We start from the raw sequence: 20,197 nt of genomic DNA on the forward strand, positions 1-20,197 counted from the left end.
GAGCTCTCAATAATAATTTTTGTGCATCTCTTCACTTCTCTGTTTATGAAAAGATTAATTGACTTTTGGAGATATATATATTTATTTTACCAGATACCAAGAGAGCTACACAATTAATTCACTTAGTTGGATTCTACTTCATGCAGGGAAGATGAATTCTGTCATTTTATGCCTAGCATGTAAAGAGTGCATCTTTCTGTACCACTAAATAAAAAAAACTGACTATGACCTAAAATTGAGCTTATCAAATCATTCAAATTTAGTTTTCATGACGGCTGTAAGATTTCAGGACATTTTACTCTGGCCTTTATAGCTGCAGATAAAGATTCACAGATAATCATTTTTACTATACAACAAGGAAAACTGTGATAAAGGGGAATAAATAATTCAGTAATTTCAGCATGACCCAGGGAATTATCTTTCCCAGTAATGGGTTTACAGATTATCAGAGATGAGGAAAAATCGTTTGCAGTTTGTATTTAATAGGCACAGTTCTGAAATAAAAGGACAAAATAAGAAGCCTTGCATTCTGAATAAAACCATAAAACTGCTCTTCTATTTTCCATTATGCATTCTGTCTTCTAAATCCCTTGTAAGTATAGCTTGTAAATCACTTAGTCAGTTTTGTGTTTTGCAGTGTAGGCCAGGGAGATGTTATGTAGTTTTCAAGCTGCCCCAGCTAAAATTTTGAATGCATTTTTTTCCTTACATTTTTACATCTGTGGACAGAAATTTGAAGATGGTTTTGGATTTTGCTGTGAATTAACTGAGAACAGATTATGACTGATTTGAACTGAGAACATAACTGCAGAGGACAATCTGAAAACACAATATACCAATAAGGAAACCACCTAGGATTAGCCAATAGGATACACCAAATACAGAGAGTCACCTAAATTCTGCCTAATAATCTGTCATGCTGAACTCAATTCAGGACATCCAGGGACACAGTCCTGAACTATTTAGGTTAGAGCTGTAAATGTAAAGCAAATTTTTTTTTTTTCTTCCTAGAAGAGAAATAGAAGTTCTGAGCTTAACAGCAGGAGCAAGACTCACAACCGTGTGCTAGAAGACAGTTTTAAGATCCCTTAAGCCATCTTTTATGCATTACATAAAAGGGACATAACCCATTTTCCTTCTCAGGCCATGAGGGCAAGTGGCACAGTATGGCTCACATCTCAATGGCCACACCACAGTGCCATCCTCCCTCCCTGCCTGGCCCCATCTCAGGTCATCTCACTATAGGATTTTTTGGGAACATGCCCTAGCTCATGCTATCACTGAACTGAACACTGACATTGCTAAAAGAACTGACTGCCACAGGCCAGGAGCCATTCTGTTGGGTCTGTTAACAATTGCAATTTTGGATAACTGGACATTTCTGCAGCCTGCACCTTGGCCCTGGATCATTTATTGGTTTGGACAGAGCTGTCTGGTTCACTCCTGCAAGTAAGGCTGGTTTTCTTGTGATAGAGCCCTCAGGCCCAGCTTTTCAAAATTACTGGGACAGTGGTGCCACTAAACTTATAAATGACGGTTCAGTACTTGCACAAAAGGAGGGATGAGTTCATGATTCTCAGTTTGAGCACATTCTTAACTTCCCCAGCTTTGAATGCCAGGCTCAAGAAAGTTCAGAAGTTGGAGATTCAGGCTTTTGTATCTAACTGTCAGGCTGCTGATGCATTTTGCCATTAATAGTAGTTGGGAAAAAGAAAGAGAGATGACCTGAGCAGCAGGGAATGACACCTAGTCAGGTGCCAAAGTTCTGAAGTTTGAAAGGTCTAGAACTCAGAAAGCAGAATTGACACTTTAATGTCAAATTAGGAAATAAAAGTAATAGCATCACACAACAGCAGATATGTATCAAGTTATATTTTTTTTTACATTTATGATACATTAAGATCTTTCCCTTGCTGTGGGTACTCTCCAAAAGTATGTGTAGACTTGGGGTAACTGAGAAGAAAAACCCACATGAGAAACAATGAGAAGGAAAATTTAGCTCTCAAATATTTAAATGCAAAGGTAATTGCAGGCTGGACATCTTTGAATTTTTAGCCATGAAGAAAGTATAAGCCCATAGGATTTGAAAATCCATTTGACACCACTCGAGTGTTTCCATAAGTGACCCTCTATACTCTGATTCAGCAAGGCACATGACTGTGCAAGTGTCCCCTTGAAACCAAAGGAAAATCTTTTAACAGAGGCATGTATTTAAAGAAAAATAGAGCAGGTCCTTGGAAATACTATTTTAGACATTCATCCACAACAAATTATTTCTTCCAAACTTTCCATGTGTACTTGAAATGTTCCCTATCATTAATATCTTTCATTCACTACAATTAAACCTCAAACTTTAAACTGCAATGCTAGCTTATTAATTCATAGTCTAATTATAGTCTGTATAATTATAGCCTAATAACAAAAAGAAATAATGACACTCTAAAAATCAGCTCACATTACAATCTAATGCTAACCCTCCTTCTATCTTAAAATAAAAATTGCACTTATTGTATGTGATGAGATTATTGGAGAATCTCACTTTGGATATATTTGGATATATATCAGCATATATCTATACTGATAATATGGGCTCCAAACCATTTAATGGTGTTGATATATTGAGAAAATAGGATCAAGAGCACTGATGCATGCTGTAGTTGTAAGGAATGATTCTAGAAAAGGAATGAAAAAAACTGGTTTTTATATAAATTATACCTGAATTATTAGAATTATACCTGAACATGTAACACACACATACAATGAAAGGTGCATATTCATGGAAGTTGTGACTGCCATAAATCCATGATATATGTTTTGCTAACTGCAAAGTGTTTCAAAAATGACAAAAGGGGTTTTTTTTTTGCTTGGGGTTTTTTTTTTTCCCCCTAGCTTGTTTCATTCCCTCACAAAGAAAACATCTACATGAAAATGGGGATATTTTCTACAGCAGACTAATGGTCAAAACACTACTGTAGTTATACTGAAAAATTTCAGAACTAACATTCTCACAGAACTAAAAACAATATACTAATTCAGTCTCACTGTTCTACAACTTCTTAGTGCCACCTTGTGGAACCACAGCATCTCATTCCCTACTCACAGAAGGGCTGATGTGCGGTGCCCCTTGCTCTGCTGCCACACAGCTGCAAGAATGAAATTGTAAATTCCCTGCTGACACCTGCTAGCCTACCCCTGCTAAACTGATCCTAATTATATAGCATGGACCACTGATTATGTGATTCTTTAATTCTTTACCTAGTTTAGACATAATCTTTGATGTGCCTCAAGCATCACAGGAGTACAAGCACAGTTTCATGTGCTCACTGTAACACAATTTTGGACTACTACATAATGATGAGGAAACAGTGTCCTCTGTACTGGAGAGTCTCCTCAAGTAAAATGAAGTTTTTGATCTCAACATTTTCTGGGTTTGGATACGAATCAGCTCTGTTTTATTAGCTTTGTGTAACATATTGCTTAAGAACAGCAATAAGAAAGAGAAAGGCTGTACTCCCAAAACCACCAGCAGGACTTCACATTGATGTGCTTGAATTTTATGTTTGAGTCTATGCCCATGCCAACTCTGCCAAAAAAGTGGGGTTTGGTGCACTGCCCAGCCTTTGGAGCAGCTCTGTCAGCAGAGCCCATATGCACACACAGAAATCAAAGCATTGCTCCTTCCCTCATCCCATTTTTTTTTGCAGCCACAGGAGCACAGGTGCAGTCCCAGCACTTTGCCTGGGACTGTGCCAGCTGGCACAGGCCAAAAACCTCCCAAATTTAACTCAGTTAAACCCATAAATTATTGAATAATTGTGGCTGTAGATAGCTCAAGGGATGTGGACACATTGAGGGCACATTCCTTCTCCCAGGATTTCCACCAGAAGGGCTGTCTTCATCACCCCAAATCAGAAATCCCTGTGAAGCACTCAGGTGCATCAGGTGATTTTCCAGCTCCTCATCCTCCCTTCCAGACTTCAGATAAAGAACATATTGGCATTTTTTAAACAATTCATCTGTTGAATGTTTAACTTGGACTCCCCATGTTGTATTTACTCAAACAGTTGATCTATTTTCCTCTTTGGGGAAATTTTCCCTGTTGAAATGAAAACAATTAAATTCCTCCTTTCCCTAAGCTGCTTCTCCCTGACACTCATCATTTAGCATTCTCTGAAGAAAACAGTTTTTTTTTCTGAGAATTCCTTGTAAATTTGGTGGTCCATATCAGGAATCAGACAAGGGAGTTGACAAAGTAATTCCCACTGTACTCTGGGTTAAAAGAATTTCTGGCATTTCTTTGATAGTCAAAACAACATTTGGAGGCAGCTGAGCAGCTGGAAAGGACTGGATTAATTAGAGAGATATTTACAGTTCATATTGTGACACTAAGTCCTCTTTTCTTTTTTTTTCATTGTCCTTGTAAATCCCAGGGAAGAAGAGTTACAAATATCATCCAAGTACTTAAAGGAATATTTCAATATGCCATTTCAAATATTAATTCTAATCACGTACTCTGCCTTTTTCCTTCCCACGCAAATAGTCTTGTATATTTTCTTTCTCAATTTTTTGCACCCATTTACTCCATTTCTTGTATAGCATGGAAAAGTGACTGAATCTTCACAGTTTCAAATGCCAGACAGTTTTACTAGGGGAGGGAAAAGAGTAGGTGGGAAAAGGAAGGACCTGAAAACCCTTATTTCCAGGAGAATCCATTTACAAGAAGTCTCCCTCTCTGGAATTATCAATTACACAAAATTCATGTCTACTTTTATAATTGGCTGATGCTCAAAGGAACATGAAAATTCTAGTTTAGACATAATCTTTCATGGGCCTGAAGTATCACAGGAGTACAAGCACAGTTTCGTATGCTTACAGTAATTTAATGTTGGACTATTACATAATGATGAGGAGACAATGTCCTGTGTACTGCACAGTCTCAGAATCACAGAATCACAGAATTTCTAGGTTGGAAGAGACCTTCAAGATCATCGAGTCCAACCCATGTTCTAACACCTCAACTAGATCATGGCTCCAAGTGCCACATCCAGTCTTCCCTTAAAACCATCGAGGGATGGTGACTCTACCACCTCCCTGGGTAGATGATTCCAGTATTTGACCACTCTTTCTGTAAAATACTTCCTCCTTAATTCTAACCTGTATCTCCCTGGGCACAGCTTGAGACTGTGTCCTCTTGTTCTGCCTGTTGTTGCCCAGAGAAAGAGGCCGACCCCCAGCTCACCACAGCCACCCTTCAGGAAGTTGTAGAGAGTGATAAGGTCACCCCTGAGTCTCCTTTTCTCCAGACTGAACAACCCCAGCTCCCTCAGTCGTTCTTCATATGGCTTGTGCTCCAAGCCCCTCACCAGCCTCGTGGCTCGCCTTTGGACACGCTCAAGCAACTCAATGTCCCTCCTAAAGCAAGGGGCCCAGAACTGGACGCAATACTCCAGGTGTGTCTCCTCAAGTAAAATGAAGCTTTTGATCTCAACATTTTCTACGATCAGTTTTTGATCTCAACATTTTCATTTTTAGAACGAAAATTCTAAACAAAAATGATTCCGTGAGCTTTAGAAAGGGTGTGCCACCCCAAAGAGGTGAGGGCACTTTGTCCATGCTCCCTTCCTCTTTCTGGAAGACACCAGGGAAGAGAATGGTACCTCTGAAGAGGAAGATTAAGGGATGAAAATGCTGCAAGCTTTCCTTTTCTAGGTGGAAAAAACCCTAAGATTTACTGTATACTGATGGAAACTGAGCAGTGGCAGCCAGGGCTGTGCTGAGGGCAGCCTGACCTTGCTTCTGCTCGCAGGTCGGTGCCATCACCAGCCCCAGGCAGGCGGTGACGACGCTGCCTGTCAGCAGCTGGCAGAGCCTGAGCAGGGCTGAGAGAGAGAGAGAGGCTCCTGTGCACCCATGGAACAGAGAATGTCCTTCACAGCTAATGATTAACGCAAGCAGCTCATGCCCACTCGCTGCACTTCTTGCCAAAGTGCACCTGAAGTCTCAGGACTGTCAAAGAGAAGCATTGGATATGTACAGACAGCTGCCACCCATCCCGTGGGCTGCTAATGAGAAGCACAAATTTAATCACAGTTCACTCATACACTGAATGATATGCACTTTCATTTCTTTTCTAATCAGCTAAATAAATGAAATTTTCAGAAAGAAAATGCAAGTGATTTTCCCCTGCAATCCACAGGTAAAACAACCTGGAGGGGTGGGGTGTCTATAGCCTTGGTGAGTTGAACAGTTTGTACCACAATGTTCTTAGTTAATTTAGATCTAAATTTTGCATTCCTAATGGCTGAAAGAGAAGAGCAGAGAAAATGTACTCCAATAAATCATACTTTATGTGACAAGGTGTAAGCCATTGCTCAGTCCATAATGTGACAGAAATGGGTTTTAATGATTTTTGAACAAATCTTTTTTTTTTTTTAATAGAAAAAAGGAAAAAGGTCTTCAGCCCTAATTATAAATATGATTCTTACAGAGAAATTTATTGTAGACAAAACATTGCCTTAGAGGGTTTGTCTTTGTTTTTTGCTTTCAAATGAAATAGCATCTACAGACTAAGTTTGTAACTAAAAGCATTGAGCTGATTTTTTTTCCTGTCTACACATAGGGTTGAGAATACAGTATTGTCAGACTGCAGTATACAATTCAAAGAGATGGCTTTAAAAAAGATTTACAAATAAACCAAATTCTTCCCTGTAACAAAAAAGGGAATATAAATAAATTCAGAATTATTTAAAAAATACATTTTTAGCTGGCACTCCAGTTTCTGTGGTCATTATGGCTTAGAAGTTTTTGTTAGCACAAGATTTAGAATGAGATTATGAAGGACAGAATTCCCATCTAAGCCTCAGTAAACACTGAATATATTACTTTGAATTTGATACAAGGCTAACATGCATTTGAGTTAAACTGAAATTACTGACTTCAAACAGAAGTTGAATATAGAAACAGGAATGGAGGTACATAATAGGATAAGAATTCAAAGACTACATATAGGAACTGATTCTCTTCTGAAAAAAAAAATATTTTTGGGGTTCTTTTTTTCCTCTATTTTTAGAGCTCTGTTGTTTAAGCCTACAAAAATGTTTGTGAAAACCTTAAAATAATTAGAAGCTCATACTTCCCTCACCATGTAAGTACAAGATTGCAAAGTCAGTTGCTTGTTCTTCTATTATAGACAACATATTGTTATAGCACATTCATTTCTACATATTAAATTCTATCCTGTACCATGCAAAATATTTGAGAATATAACTCTGACTTCCTGGAGATATGACAGAGCAGATTTTAGCCTTTTCTTTGAGACTAATCAGGATTCTGAATTCAAGTCTCTTTCTAAGCAGAGACTGGGGTATTTTCTATTTACCAGCAGACTCATTCCCTACTTGTAAGATTACTTTTTCTCATGTTTTTTTCAAAATAAAGGGTGCAATATTTTTGCAAAATGCTTTAGAAAAAGACCTTCTAAGTGACATTTAGTAGTTCTTACTCTGGATAAGGCTCCTCAAACAGAGCTCTTGCATCTCATGTGCTGATGTTGTCTCCTAAAAAGCAACCCCTCCTTACAACATCTGTATCAATCTTTAACACTCTACACTGAAGTTGCACAAGGTTTCCACTTGTCTGGGTGAAATGGGCAATTCACCTACTTCACTTGTACTCTAACTTCTCATTTCACATTCCTGGCCTCTGTTATGCTTCTTGCATATATAAGCACATACTTCTTGCTATCCAAATGGATTGTAACTTCATTTTTTTTTTAATTTTTATTTTCTTAACTTCTTAACCTGTCACCTGTTTAGGCTGCTGAAAGCATTCAGCTTGTGCCACCCTTTGATTGTTTCAGCTGTTCTCTTATTCTCTTGCCCCCCCAAAGAGATTTCTATTCTGCAGTTTCCCTCTTGGAGCTGCCCAGCTACAAACTCTTCACTCTGTCCACTTTTTCCAGCTGGGCATTGGCAAACCTTTCCATCTACTAACAGACAAATCCTCAACGCCCACCTCCGGGACGGCCTAAACAACATTTATAAACTAAGATTTCTATCAAGTTTTAGAGTCAATAAATAATAGTTAATTATTTTTAAAATATTATTCAGTTGTAACACGTTAGCTATATTGAGTATTCTATTAAGTGGGCAAATTCTGCAATTTCTTCCCAGAAATTTGCATTTTAAACCAATGTTGTAAAGTTAAACTTTGAAAAACTCCAGACTCAGTGATCATACAATGTCAGAATGGGCAATTTTAAATAAAAGCATCTCTTAATCCTCATAATCATATAAATGGATTTTTTTTCTTGCATCATTTTTGGCTTCTCTATCTGCAGAAAACAATTCCTAACTTTCAAATTTTTTTCACTCTTTGTATTTTTAAATGAAGGGGAAATGTAAGCCATTCTTATGTGGTCCTTACAGCAAAACAACTTAAAACTTCTCTGTCTTAGTTGTCTGCAACTGACTCATCACAGCCAGTTTTTACTTATTCCACTTCCCCTAATAAACACCCGAAGCATAGAAAAATATTTATAACTAAATATTTTAAATATATAAGGTCATGCAGATAAACTTATAATTTGAGACATAATTATTAAATATCTTTTAGCAGGTTAGGAAAATTTCTTATTCTAGAAGATGCCAATAACAGTTAATTTATATTTGAATTTTAAAACAAAATTATCTGTAAACCTAGGAGAAAGAAAATAATTTGAGTGTAAGATCAAGAAGATATTTTTATTACAAGGAAAGGAAAGTTTCATAACAGTAAAAAAGGTTAAGAGACTGACTCCAACTAACACAGAGAATTAGCTAGCTGAATGAGTAATGTAGGAAGATAAACTAAAGAATGAAGGATTAAAAGAAAAATGGCAATTTAGGAAGAAGAAAACATTAAGGAAAACATTAAGTACACAAGAAGAAACAGTTTGATGTAATGTAGGATTAAAAAGATTTGGAAAATCAAGCACAGATACTGAGACTGAAGATGAACTATTAAAAGCAAAAAACCAACAAAACCTACAACAAAAAATCCAAACATCTAGGGAAATAATATTCAGAATAAAGCAGATAAAACAAATATGGTTCAATAATATAACACAGTTCCAAAATGGTAAGTTATTCTCTATGATATATTTAACCAAATGCTGACATGGATTTGTCATGTATAGATATGTATATATATACATATATATCTATATCTATATCTATATCTATATCTATATCTATATCTATATCTATATATATATCTATATATATAGAGATATATATGTGTGTGTGTGTATATATATATATGTGTGTGTGTATATATATAATGCTCTGTTCCCTTGATACCATTTAAGTTCCTCTCACTGTTCAAGAGTGACAATGTGCCTTTATACACAAAAGGGATGTAAAGAATAAATAATTAATATAATCTAAGATACACATTTAATTAATCTGAAAGAAATTAGCTTGTTTAGTTGACAAGAAATTAACTTGTTTAGTTGACAAGACAAAAGCTGCATAGCAAACTTGGATGAAAATTTCAACATAGAAATTGTTTCCTAAAATGGAAGGGATATTATTATGATAGGAATTAGTTGTTCTTGTTAAAGAATGTAAAATGAAAAGAAAAAAGAAATCCTAAACCCTCTAAGCCTACTTTGTCTTAAGGATATGGAGGAAAGCTTTCTAAACAGGTGGCTGTTGAAATAGAAGAATGTAAATACCTAAGGGAGCTGTGGAACTGGATACCTTAAATAAGAGGTTACATAAACATCATTAGGCATGGCCTAGGTATTAAAAGGCTTGTTGCAGAAAGTCCCAGACCTCCAATTCTTGAATTACAGGAGAACATAATCAAATCACAAGGCATTTCACAGCAATTGCAAATTCCCAGGAATGAGTGCACAGTTAATGTGTGGGGAGGCTGAGACAGGACAGACCCAGTGATGTCTAGCCTCAACCAGCTATGCCATATGTAGCATTCTGTTTGCATAAATAAGCAAAATGCAGTCTGACTCTCTTGCATTTGTCCCAAAACAAACATAATGTGCTTTCTATATTAACTGATAATCTATCCCTGTTGCCTTGATTAATCATTTTATGCCATCTGCAGCATCAACCTCAATGTGATGCACTGAATCAATTGCTATTACTACAGTGTTTGGAATTGGAGATCAACAAAAATAGAAGTATCAAATAGCCTCCTCCATGCCAAATTTGAAGGGAACAAGCTGCCAGTTGGGTTTTATGTAACAGATACACATGAATTTAATAAAACTGATAAGGTTACTTTTCAACAAAGCTATATTAAAACTTTCATTAGTCTTCTGCAGTTCTCAACACCTCCACATGGATTTTTATCAGGCATGGGAGATAAAAACGCCACGTGGCAACCTAGAATCATGCTCATAATGAAACAGCAGCATAAAGAGAAACTCACATCAACAGGAGATGTGTGTGCAGACACATGCATGTAAAGGTTCTGCAAGCAGATCTTCCTAAAAGAGCCCCACTCAGCCCTGCTGCACTTTCTGCTGCAGCTCTTTGGGTCTGCAGCGAGCTCACCCAGGTGTCCACACACAGAACAGCACAGGGGATGAAATGGCTGAATGGAAAATTGAAAAAAATACAAAAAAAATATAATGGATATTATTTCTTTATTGAAGTCTCCAAGAAAGGCTTGGTGATGTCTGGTAATGTCTAAAGATAAAAGAGTCAGTGAAAGATCATGTAGGAAAGATGGGCAGGCTGCTGTAATCCAAGAGCATTGCCAGGGCATGGACACATGGTAGCCTAGCTGAGAAGATGACTGCTGAAAGAACAATGAATAGATATTTTTGAAAAAGAATTTCTTAAAAATCACTGAACTCAGATTCCTAGCAGGGAAACAGATCTTCAACAACCATCAGGTAATTGTGGTTCAAAATCTAAGTTTATGGGGGAAAAATGTGTGCCTAATATCATACTGAAAAAAAAAACCAAAAAACAAAAACAACACTAATCTTACCCCCAGACTGTTATTGCATGGATTTATAAACTCAAGACTTACGTAGCTTAGTATTGTGCAGCTTGACAATTACCAAAGCATATTTGTGTAATGAGTGTCAAAGCAGGGAGACTAAGACATGGTGTATTTAAATTCATTTTTGTAGTCGAATTAATTTATGTAAGGAATCCAGAAACTGGGACAGTAGGTATATTGCAAACCCTTAATTTATAAGTGGAGCTAAGAGATAAGAAAAAATAAAAGGTAATTTGCATTTAGAATAAGATTCTTCTTCTGTGAATACTCTAATAACAGTTTCCACTTCTTACTTTGACAGAAAAAGTAATGGATTATGGAATTTTTTGAGTACTGACCAAAGTTTCACCCAGAATATTTTAGATTTACTATTTGTGCATATCATGGAACATACAATAAAGTAAAATAACAGCTGGAAGGTGACAGATTCTTAAGGCAGAAGTGATTAGGAAAAGGTCTGGGGAGCAAGTTTAACCAGCCAGCTCAAGCTTTGTTCAACTGTTAATTTAATTACTTTGTGTTATATCCTGTGTCACAAGCCTACCACACACTCAGAAATGCCAAACCTGTTGGGATGCACCCTGACAGCTGTTCAGTTCTATTCAAAGCTGCCACCGATGTTGTGAAAGATGCTGTTTCAATTTTTAAGCTCTGTAAGTGACCATATAAAGTTACATTTGGTCAGTCTGACCCCTGATGAGAATTCCACAGCTACCCAAAGTGGAAATGTCACTTTTTTGATGGTCCTTTGTAGTCATCTAGAACAATACATACACCTCTGCCTAAATAACATAATTTTGATTTTAGTTTTATTGACTTGCAATTATGCACTAATGGATTGAAACCAAAAAAGAAAATGGTTGCCTCCACTGGTAATGACAGGAGGAAGCTTGTGGGTTTTATTTTTTAATTTATTTTTTTTAAATGAAAGTTTTACAAACTGTCTCTCATAAATATTTCATTCTATCACTCTATTGACATGCTGAATGTGTCCCATTTGGAAGAAGACAGCGGCAGCTCTAAGCTTCCCAGGGGAGTTCCAGCAAGCTGGAGCTTTCTCCCATGGGATGTCTGCAACAGCAGCAGTTCTGTGCCCATCACACACAGATATTCTTAATGGAACTGAGCTGATGGAAAACTTCTCTTCACATCATTTCCCCTCAAATGATACTGTCAGAAAAATCTACCAAAAAATGAGGTTGTATTAATTATGGAAGATAATGCTGTGAGAATGGGACATAAGACCCAATTTATAGTTCTGCTCCCACCTGAGGGGTCAGACTAATCCCACCTCTGTCAGGTCAGTTAATCCAACCCACAAACCTCTGCCATTCTACAAAACTTCAAACGACTAAAAGTGCATGAGGTATGTTTAAGGTCTTTTCCTACTCACGTAAATTGAGCAATCTTTCCAAATACAGATTCCAAGGGGAAAACTTGCCCCAAAGATCTGTGGTTTTCTATTTTCAACCTGGATCCAAAATTCTCACGATAAACGCCTACAGGGCATACATTTCAATTAAATTTATATTGCTATCTTCAAGTGAAGCCATCTGTAGGAGGAGTGCAAATAAAATGAAATTTAGCACCCTCATTCCTGAAATTTAGAGCATGTGTGGTATTTTACACATTTAATGTGAGTGCCCCAAATGTCACCATAAAGGTAAACATGCCAGTTTTTAAATATCAGGCTCAGCATGTAGTTGCAATATGTGACAATAAAATCTGGCTTTATAAAGGGAAAAAGGCATGCAAGGGTGAAACACAACTGTGATTTTCCTCTTCACACAGATAAGTGATCCTCCCCAAATCTGTGTTACATAAGTTTTATAATAACCCTTTTATTCACACTGTAAATTATTTATACAGACAGAAAACTATTATAAATATATCTGTATGCTATTTCAAACAGATTAAAATTTTGAATTTAAAAGGAATACTTTTCAGCTTCTAGATTCTAGGCTCTCTTTTAGTAGTTTTCAAGTGTTTATTGCATTATTTCACTTAACTTGAAGGTTGCACCAAGGACACTGCAAATGAGTGTACTAAATCATGTTACTTGATGGGCTGAAAATCAAGCTTCTTTCATGGCATGGATTTACAAATTAATTGACATGAAAAAGAAAATACTTATATAGCTGAAGCCATTTCACATCAGGAAGATGGAAACAAGGATTAAGAGATTTGAAGAAATGGTCTTTTGTTAGTATAAGAAAAAGAAAGTAAGTTTACAACTCAGTGGTGCTAAGTTACTGAGTGTGACATAAGACAATAAAGATTCATCTTTTATATGCTTTATGCAAAAACACAAAGACAAGTGATCAAATAAATGCAGAGCCAGGCAAGAAGAGACATATGCTGATACACATTTATACCATGAACTGCTTCTTTGTAAAACACAGAAAAGTTTTTAACACCTTATTTTGAATAGTCCCTTTACAAATGATAAATATCAACATAGTCTGAAATCCACTGGATATTTATGAACTAAATTATAAATTAACTGCAATAAAGACAACAGAAACTACACCCACATCTCTTTAAAATCTCATCATTTAATATAAGAAAGCAGCCTACTCTGCAATCTAAGAAGGTAACACAATATTTGTGATTGTGACTTAGCAAGATTAAAAGTGCATGTGTATTTTTCATGTTGTCTACCAATTACGCTATTCTCTACTGATAATGAACTAACATTAAATTACATACAGAGGCAACAACAAAAGAGCTCACATGTCATCATTCTGGAATCAAGTGTAGCCTTACTAAGGAGAGCATTATCACAAGCATATTTTTTATAAGGCTTATTTTTAAAAATATTAGAATGTTATGAAAGATGTTGGGAGATTTCATTGTGACTCCAAAACAAGAATTTAGTGGTGCAGTCTCATTAGATGTTCTCTAACCATGAATTTCCCTTCAACACTACAAGGATTGTTACTGATTGAAAGAGATAAGGGGAAAGCAAATTGTTCTTCACATTCCACCTGCATAAACTTGGTACTGCAATTCCAATGTCACCTTGGAGAAAACCAGCAAGGACTGATATATAGCAACCCAGTGCTTCATTAGACGAGTTACAAATTGGAAGTTTACTAAGATTTGAACTTGTAGATGCATATATCATAAACAGATGTAGAAAATGTGCCTTGAATTGCATTGGCAATGCATTAAATTATCCATGATAATATAGAGAGACACAGTGACCATTATTACCATTATACATTTGCTGTATGCAATAAAACCCTCAAAACTTCATTCCCAAGAGGTAACAAGAAAGTGACTGTGCATAGTGTTGTATATTTAACATTATACATAAAGCCATCCCAACACTTGGCAGTGAAAATTTACAGTTTATAAGGTTGCAGTAAAATAATAATTTAAAATTAGTACATCCTACATTTCATTTATTATACTTCACAGAATAATCAACCATCAGGCATGACGTGAGTAAAATCAAAAATCTCAGCCCTCCAAATCTCTTTTATTGTTTGGACTGAATATTTTACTACAGTTTCCTCCTAACACAGTAAATTAAATGAAAAAATATAATAAGAAATGAATCATACATCTCCTCCCCTATGGGGGTATTTCCAATAACTGATGGCTGTTGTTGTAATCTACTACTATCCAAATTTGAAGAGGAATCTCTGTTTATTTTCAGAGTACAGCCATGTGCATCACACATGGCTACGACTTCCATTCTCTTTCCTAACTGAGAGTTTGAAAAGTCCTTTCAGCTCAGACACAAAGATTACCTAAACCCCACCATATCATTCTGTGTGAAGCACCACTGTAAAACAGCCACCAAATGATTATTCAAGATCAGTGATTGAATCACCGGTCAAGACACAAATTGAGCACTGCATCTCCAGCTCTACTTTTGAAAGGATTAATTCAAACATATGAAGATTTCCAATGAAATACTTCCACTGCTTCATGCATATACATCCAAGGCAGCTGCCTTCATGAATCACATTCTAACTTTCAGCTGCTTTTTTTGAATACAAAACAAAAAATAACTCACAAAACCCCACAGATGTAGGCACAACCCCAGGCACTGGAAAAGGTAAATGCCTAGTTGCAGTGTGAATCCAGCTAATACTCCATTTCTATTTGGAATATGATTAATCTTTTAATAATAATAAATAATAGTTTTCACTAAAATTTAATAGGAAACAACTTTATAATCTGCTATATATCATGCACACATTCCTGCATTTTTAAATCTTTAAGTATGCAAAAGCCAGACCAGAAATTTGATTTGATTCAAAAATTAAACCCAAAACCAGCACAGCTAATAATCCAATTTTATCTAAACAAGAGAACTCATCCAAGGATTCTCATGTCAATGCCATAATTGTGCTTTAACCACAGATCAAATTTCATCAACAGAAAGCCATCCCACATCTTGCTAAGACATTCAAAGGTATAATTAGCCTCACTGGGAAAAATGTGGGTTTGTTCCAGCCCAAATTATTCAAATTCAGATTCTAACCTTGAGTTCTCATTTGCCTTTGCCTGGCAAACAATAAAAGCACATAGAAGATATTTGCTGTGAGAAGACAGAGATACAGATATCCTGTCATTTAACTACCTAGGTTTCTGCTGGATAATTCATGGATTACAGTACTGCAAGAAAAGTGCCAATAGAAAGTTGAGTTCTTTATGGTTTACAGTACAGTTCTGCATCACTTGAGAACAATGAGTCACAAAGTGTAAAACATTAAATATATTTTATGATTTTTCAAATAAATGTTATAGATTCAAAAAAGATTTTAGTGTCCTGAGGATCAATACTAATAAGCTTTTTTAAAGTACTTTATACATTTATGCTGTTATGTTTCATACAATAAAATTTTTCATATATCACTTACTTTTTTGTCTTCATTATATTTGTGGAAAATTTCCTGTGCTCTTTCTTCACCACCATCTGTAAACAGCATAATAATCTTATTGCAGTTAGCTCTGGAGACACTGTGCTGTAGGAGATACAAACAGAAGAATTTTTACATTTCAGGCTATAAGGAATAACAACTATTATATCTGATGGCTTTTATAGCTACACACTTACTATTTTATCATGGTAATGTCAAAGCATAAATCTTTTAGAATTTCATACAATACCCCTCACTGAACAAAAAATAAAATAAAATAAACCAAAGCTACTTTTCTGTTCTATAATACTTCAATATGAGTCACTTCAGACCGGGCCCAACAGAGTGGAATGGGGATTTGCTGGTTCCTGTCACCTCCACAAACACAAGGAGAGCTCAGCTCATACTCATCACATCAACCCCAGTGTTCCTTGTCATATGTTCTGCATGACACTTGCACAGTGGGGATATCAAAATATTTTTTCTCTTTTCTCCTCCTTACATTTTTTTTCCCTTATCATTACTTTCCTTGTGGAAATTAGGGAACAATGGACATGTAATGAATTACTGAATATGATTATTTTTTTCTGTTTAACTCCTATTCACAAAAACTTTCCAACTTGCTGACAGCTTGAATAAAAACTCTGTTAATTTAAGCATCTTACAGAATATCCACCTTATACCCTTCAAAATATTATTGTCATATTTCCTTAAATTTGGCTTCATCTTCCAAATCTTTAATTCTTTCATGTTGTTCTTAAAATTATTAATACTCTCAAGTGAATAGCTAATCTTTAGAAATGTATTTTAGAATAGGGTTTACATAATATATTGTAGCCAAGATATGGCCACTAAGATTATTAAAATCTCTCCATCACCTACTTTTGCAATTATGTTGCATCTTAGAGCTGAAAAATGGAGCATGTTCCATTATTTCTGGAGAGCAAGCCTGAAATACAATTAAGAAGAAGCCTCTCTGACTCCTAATTCATCAATGTAACTAGTAAAGCCCCTGAGAAAAAGGCAGTGTGTTATGCAAAGAAATAACAACATTGTTCCACAGCCCAATCAATAGCAGTGAGCATGAATTTTGGCTCCTTTTCATTCTCTAAAAGTTAAAACTCTAGTCTAAAGCAAATTGCTTATTGCTTTTGCAGCCATTCCTTGCCCTTTGTGTTGCATACAAATGGCACCTTGATACTTCTGAGTAGCTGGATGTGACTGAGTAAAACCCTTAGAGATCCAGAGAAATAAATTCAACTTCACCTTCCACGAGCCTCAATTTTGCTCTACGAATTTACTACAGAGTCAGGAAGATAAATAGGAGAGTTGTTCTTACAAAGTCCACAGTTCCCTCCTGCTTTACTCTTTGTGGCTACAACAGGCTGGTCAGGTGTGATGATCCCACTCCCCTCTGCCACTTTTCATTCTACTCATTGGTCTAATTTTTGCTAAATATTCAGTGAAGAATTACTTCTTTTCCTACTATTATTACTTTCAAATCTAATAATTTGTGAAAAAAAAAATAAAAATTCAAGCCCAAAGAATTTAGCCCAGTATCCCTTACATGTAACAACATATAAAACCTGGCTATATATCAATACCTTTTCTCCAGCCTCGTCAGCACGCTGTGTTTCAGTTGGGATTAAATAATTTATGACCATTTTTCGCTCGTGAAATATAACTTGCAAGATACTGCTTTGGGCTGCAATTTTCTCAATATCAAAAATGTAATAAAAGTAGGGTTGTATCCCTCATAAATAAAGAAATTCACCTACATCTACAGTGATTTAATATATAGACCAAAATAATATCAGAGAGACAAAGAAGGGGACCAAACTTTGCTCATATTATGGAAGTTTTCTAGGGATTTTGAAAGAAGCAGTACTATGGGCAATGGAAACTTGAGCTAGGCTTTGTTTTCACTGACTAAAGCAGGACTTTTCTGTGGCTTACTGAGCATATCACAGTATCACAAAAAAAGCAGTTTCCTCTCATTTCCTCATACTTAGAGAAGGACATTACTTACATTACATTGTTTAAACATTAAAGACGCTAATGTCACAGAAAAAAATATCCAAGATTTTAGCCTCCAAACATTATTGGAAAGCTGAACATGAATCAATTCAAATCATATTGTACTACCCTATCCCTGTAACTGTTAAAGGCCAGGCTGAATAGAACTCTGAGCAGCCTGGTCTAGTGAAAGATGCTCTGTCCATGGCAGGGGTGCTGGAACCAGATGATCTTTAAGGAATTTAAAACACATCTTCCTCCCCCCCCAGCCTCTTTTGGTCCAAAATAGAGATACTGGCTCAGGGAGTGAATCCATGACAGATTGTGAAAATCTGATGCTGTAATTTCATAATTTTTCTGAACTTTTGTTTGCCTTAGCAGTCCAATGGGCCACAGTTGAATGGGAATGTGTTGTCTACCCAGAAGCTCCCCCAGTACAAGAAATAGATTCTTAGCTATAATCACAAAAGAATAGAAGAGGAATTGAGCTATTTAATATTTTTTAATTCTCTCTTCTCTTTGATACAGGCCTCATTTTTTCTTTCAAACAGGCAAGCAAGACACGATCCATTTTATACTGCGTCTAAAATTGCTTTTGTTTTAAGCAAGTTTCACATCTTGAAAATTAACTCTGTAAGTGGCAGGTTACAATTATATTTTGTGACATGACACTTCAAGAATGCATTTTTCACTAATTTTTCTGTAAGAAACCATACATATTACAGTATGAGGGAAAAAATCCTCCTGAACTGCTGAAGCTGAAGTATTATGATTTTCAAAGAAGCACCTTAATGTAACAAATAATAATATGAAAATTCTATATAAACCCAGATTATCATTAATCACATGAATTATACTTATGCTGAAAAAACTTGAATGTCTATTTCCATTTAGAAACACATGAAGCAGCAACTTTTTCATGGTACCTAACATTAATTTGTTATACTGGAAAATTGTTCGAAATAATTGTCATCCAGAAACAGTACCCACAAAATTAATTTGAAAATTTGAGCAATACTGCATTTATATGGACCTAAAAGCAATTGGATTAATTGAATTCATATTACTGACAACTATCCCAAAGTATATTTTTAATTATTTATTTAAGCCTGTATTATACCATAATATTATATTGCCTTGTCACCAGAGCCTTGGCCTGAACCCCTCACCAGCCCTTTACACTTCCTGCTTAACAGATTTGGCAATATTTGGAGAGGATGAGCATATATCCATAAACTTGTGCAACCCACAATGTCCAGCCATAACTTCTAGTCTTGCAGAGATCATGCGAGGCCAATCAGCTTCTGCCTCCAGCTACAAAAGAGATGGTCCCACTTTAACATTTGTCTCCAATTATTTTTTAATATTTTAGTCCTACAAAAATTCCAGTTTGAGGCTTCCCCTGTGTTCAGCTTTTGTTAATGTTTCCTGTACACCAAGCATGTACCTGGTGCTGCACTAAATGAAATCCATATCTTTAAGCAAGTATCATTGTTAGGAGGAACATATTTGGCAAAATTTCTTTTCTTCCTGGTTCCCTATGCATAAGATGTCAACAGGTGCAGAACAGGGGAAAATGCCACCCAGCCTGGTCCAAAATGTCCAACAGACTTCAAAATACTGTTAGTGGTTTTATATAAGACCACATCAGCAGAGGACACCCACTCATTTCCCCCCACAGCCTTCTGCTAATCTGAATACTAGTATACTGAGAAAATTCCCATAAAAACATTGCATTTTCTTTTTCTCCATCAAAATTTTACAAGGCTATAATTTTTTTTACATCAGATCTAGCTTTAAACTGCACACACAATGTCAGGGAAGTGTCCTGAATTTCAGAATCTGGCAGATTGGGGGAAAAAAAAGTAAAAAAGCTAAAATAACCACAAACAAAAAACCCAAAAAATCCACAAAAAAACAAAACAAAACAAAACTAAAACTAAAACCAGTAAGGATTAGAATACTTAAGCTATACCTTACCTGCTGTAAAGTGATATAGCTTTATTTAAGCTAAGGCTTAAGATATAATATGCCTACTTCAGGAAGGTGAGAAGTAGAACTATTTTTTTTAAAAACTACATAAATCATTTAAAATTTACTCATAAAACCCAAACATTTGCTATAAACGGGAAACATTACTATTCAAAAAGCTGCGCCTGGTTAGAAAGTGCAATGTATCTAAAAAATGGAAACAATGCTTTTAATTTTTGAGGAAATTATTCTTTTTATACATGAGAAAGAGAAAAGAATTCGAATAGTCTCAGTGAGTGAGTACTATGCTTTAGGCATCA

At 35.8% G+C, this 20,197-nt stretch overlaps 1 protein-coding gene across 4 annotated transcripts in view; it reads right to left on the bottom strand.

Moving 5' to 3' along the window:
- Window positions 1–20,197, bottom strand: part of CACNA2D1 (calcium voltage-gated channel auxiliary subunit alpha2delta 1) — a 360,232-nt gene that overhangs the window by 60,946 nt on the left and 279,089 nt on the right. For all 4 annotated transcript variants that reach the window (XM_058023720.1, XM_058023719.1, XM_058023722.1 and 1 more), the window contains exon 12: window positions 15,891–15,995. In XM_058023720.1, the coding sequence (XP_057879703.1) occupies window positions 15,891–15,995 (105 nt within the window). The remainder of the gene's footprint in view (window positions 1–15,890; window positions 15,996–20,197) is intronic.

This window comes from Melospiza georgiana, chromosome 4 (genome assembly GCF_028018845.1).
Source record: "Melospiza georgiana isolate bMelGeo1 chromosome 4, bMelGeo1.pri, whole genome shotgun sequence".
Taxonomy (NCBI): Eukaryota; Metazoa; Chordata; class Aves; order Passeriformes; family Passerellidae; genus Melospiza; species Melospiza georgiana.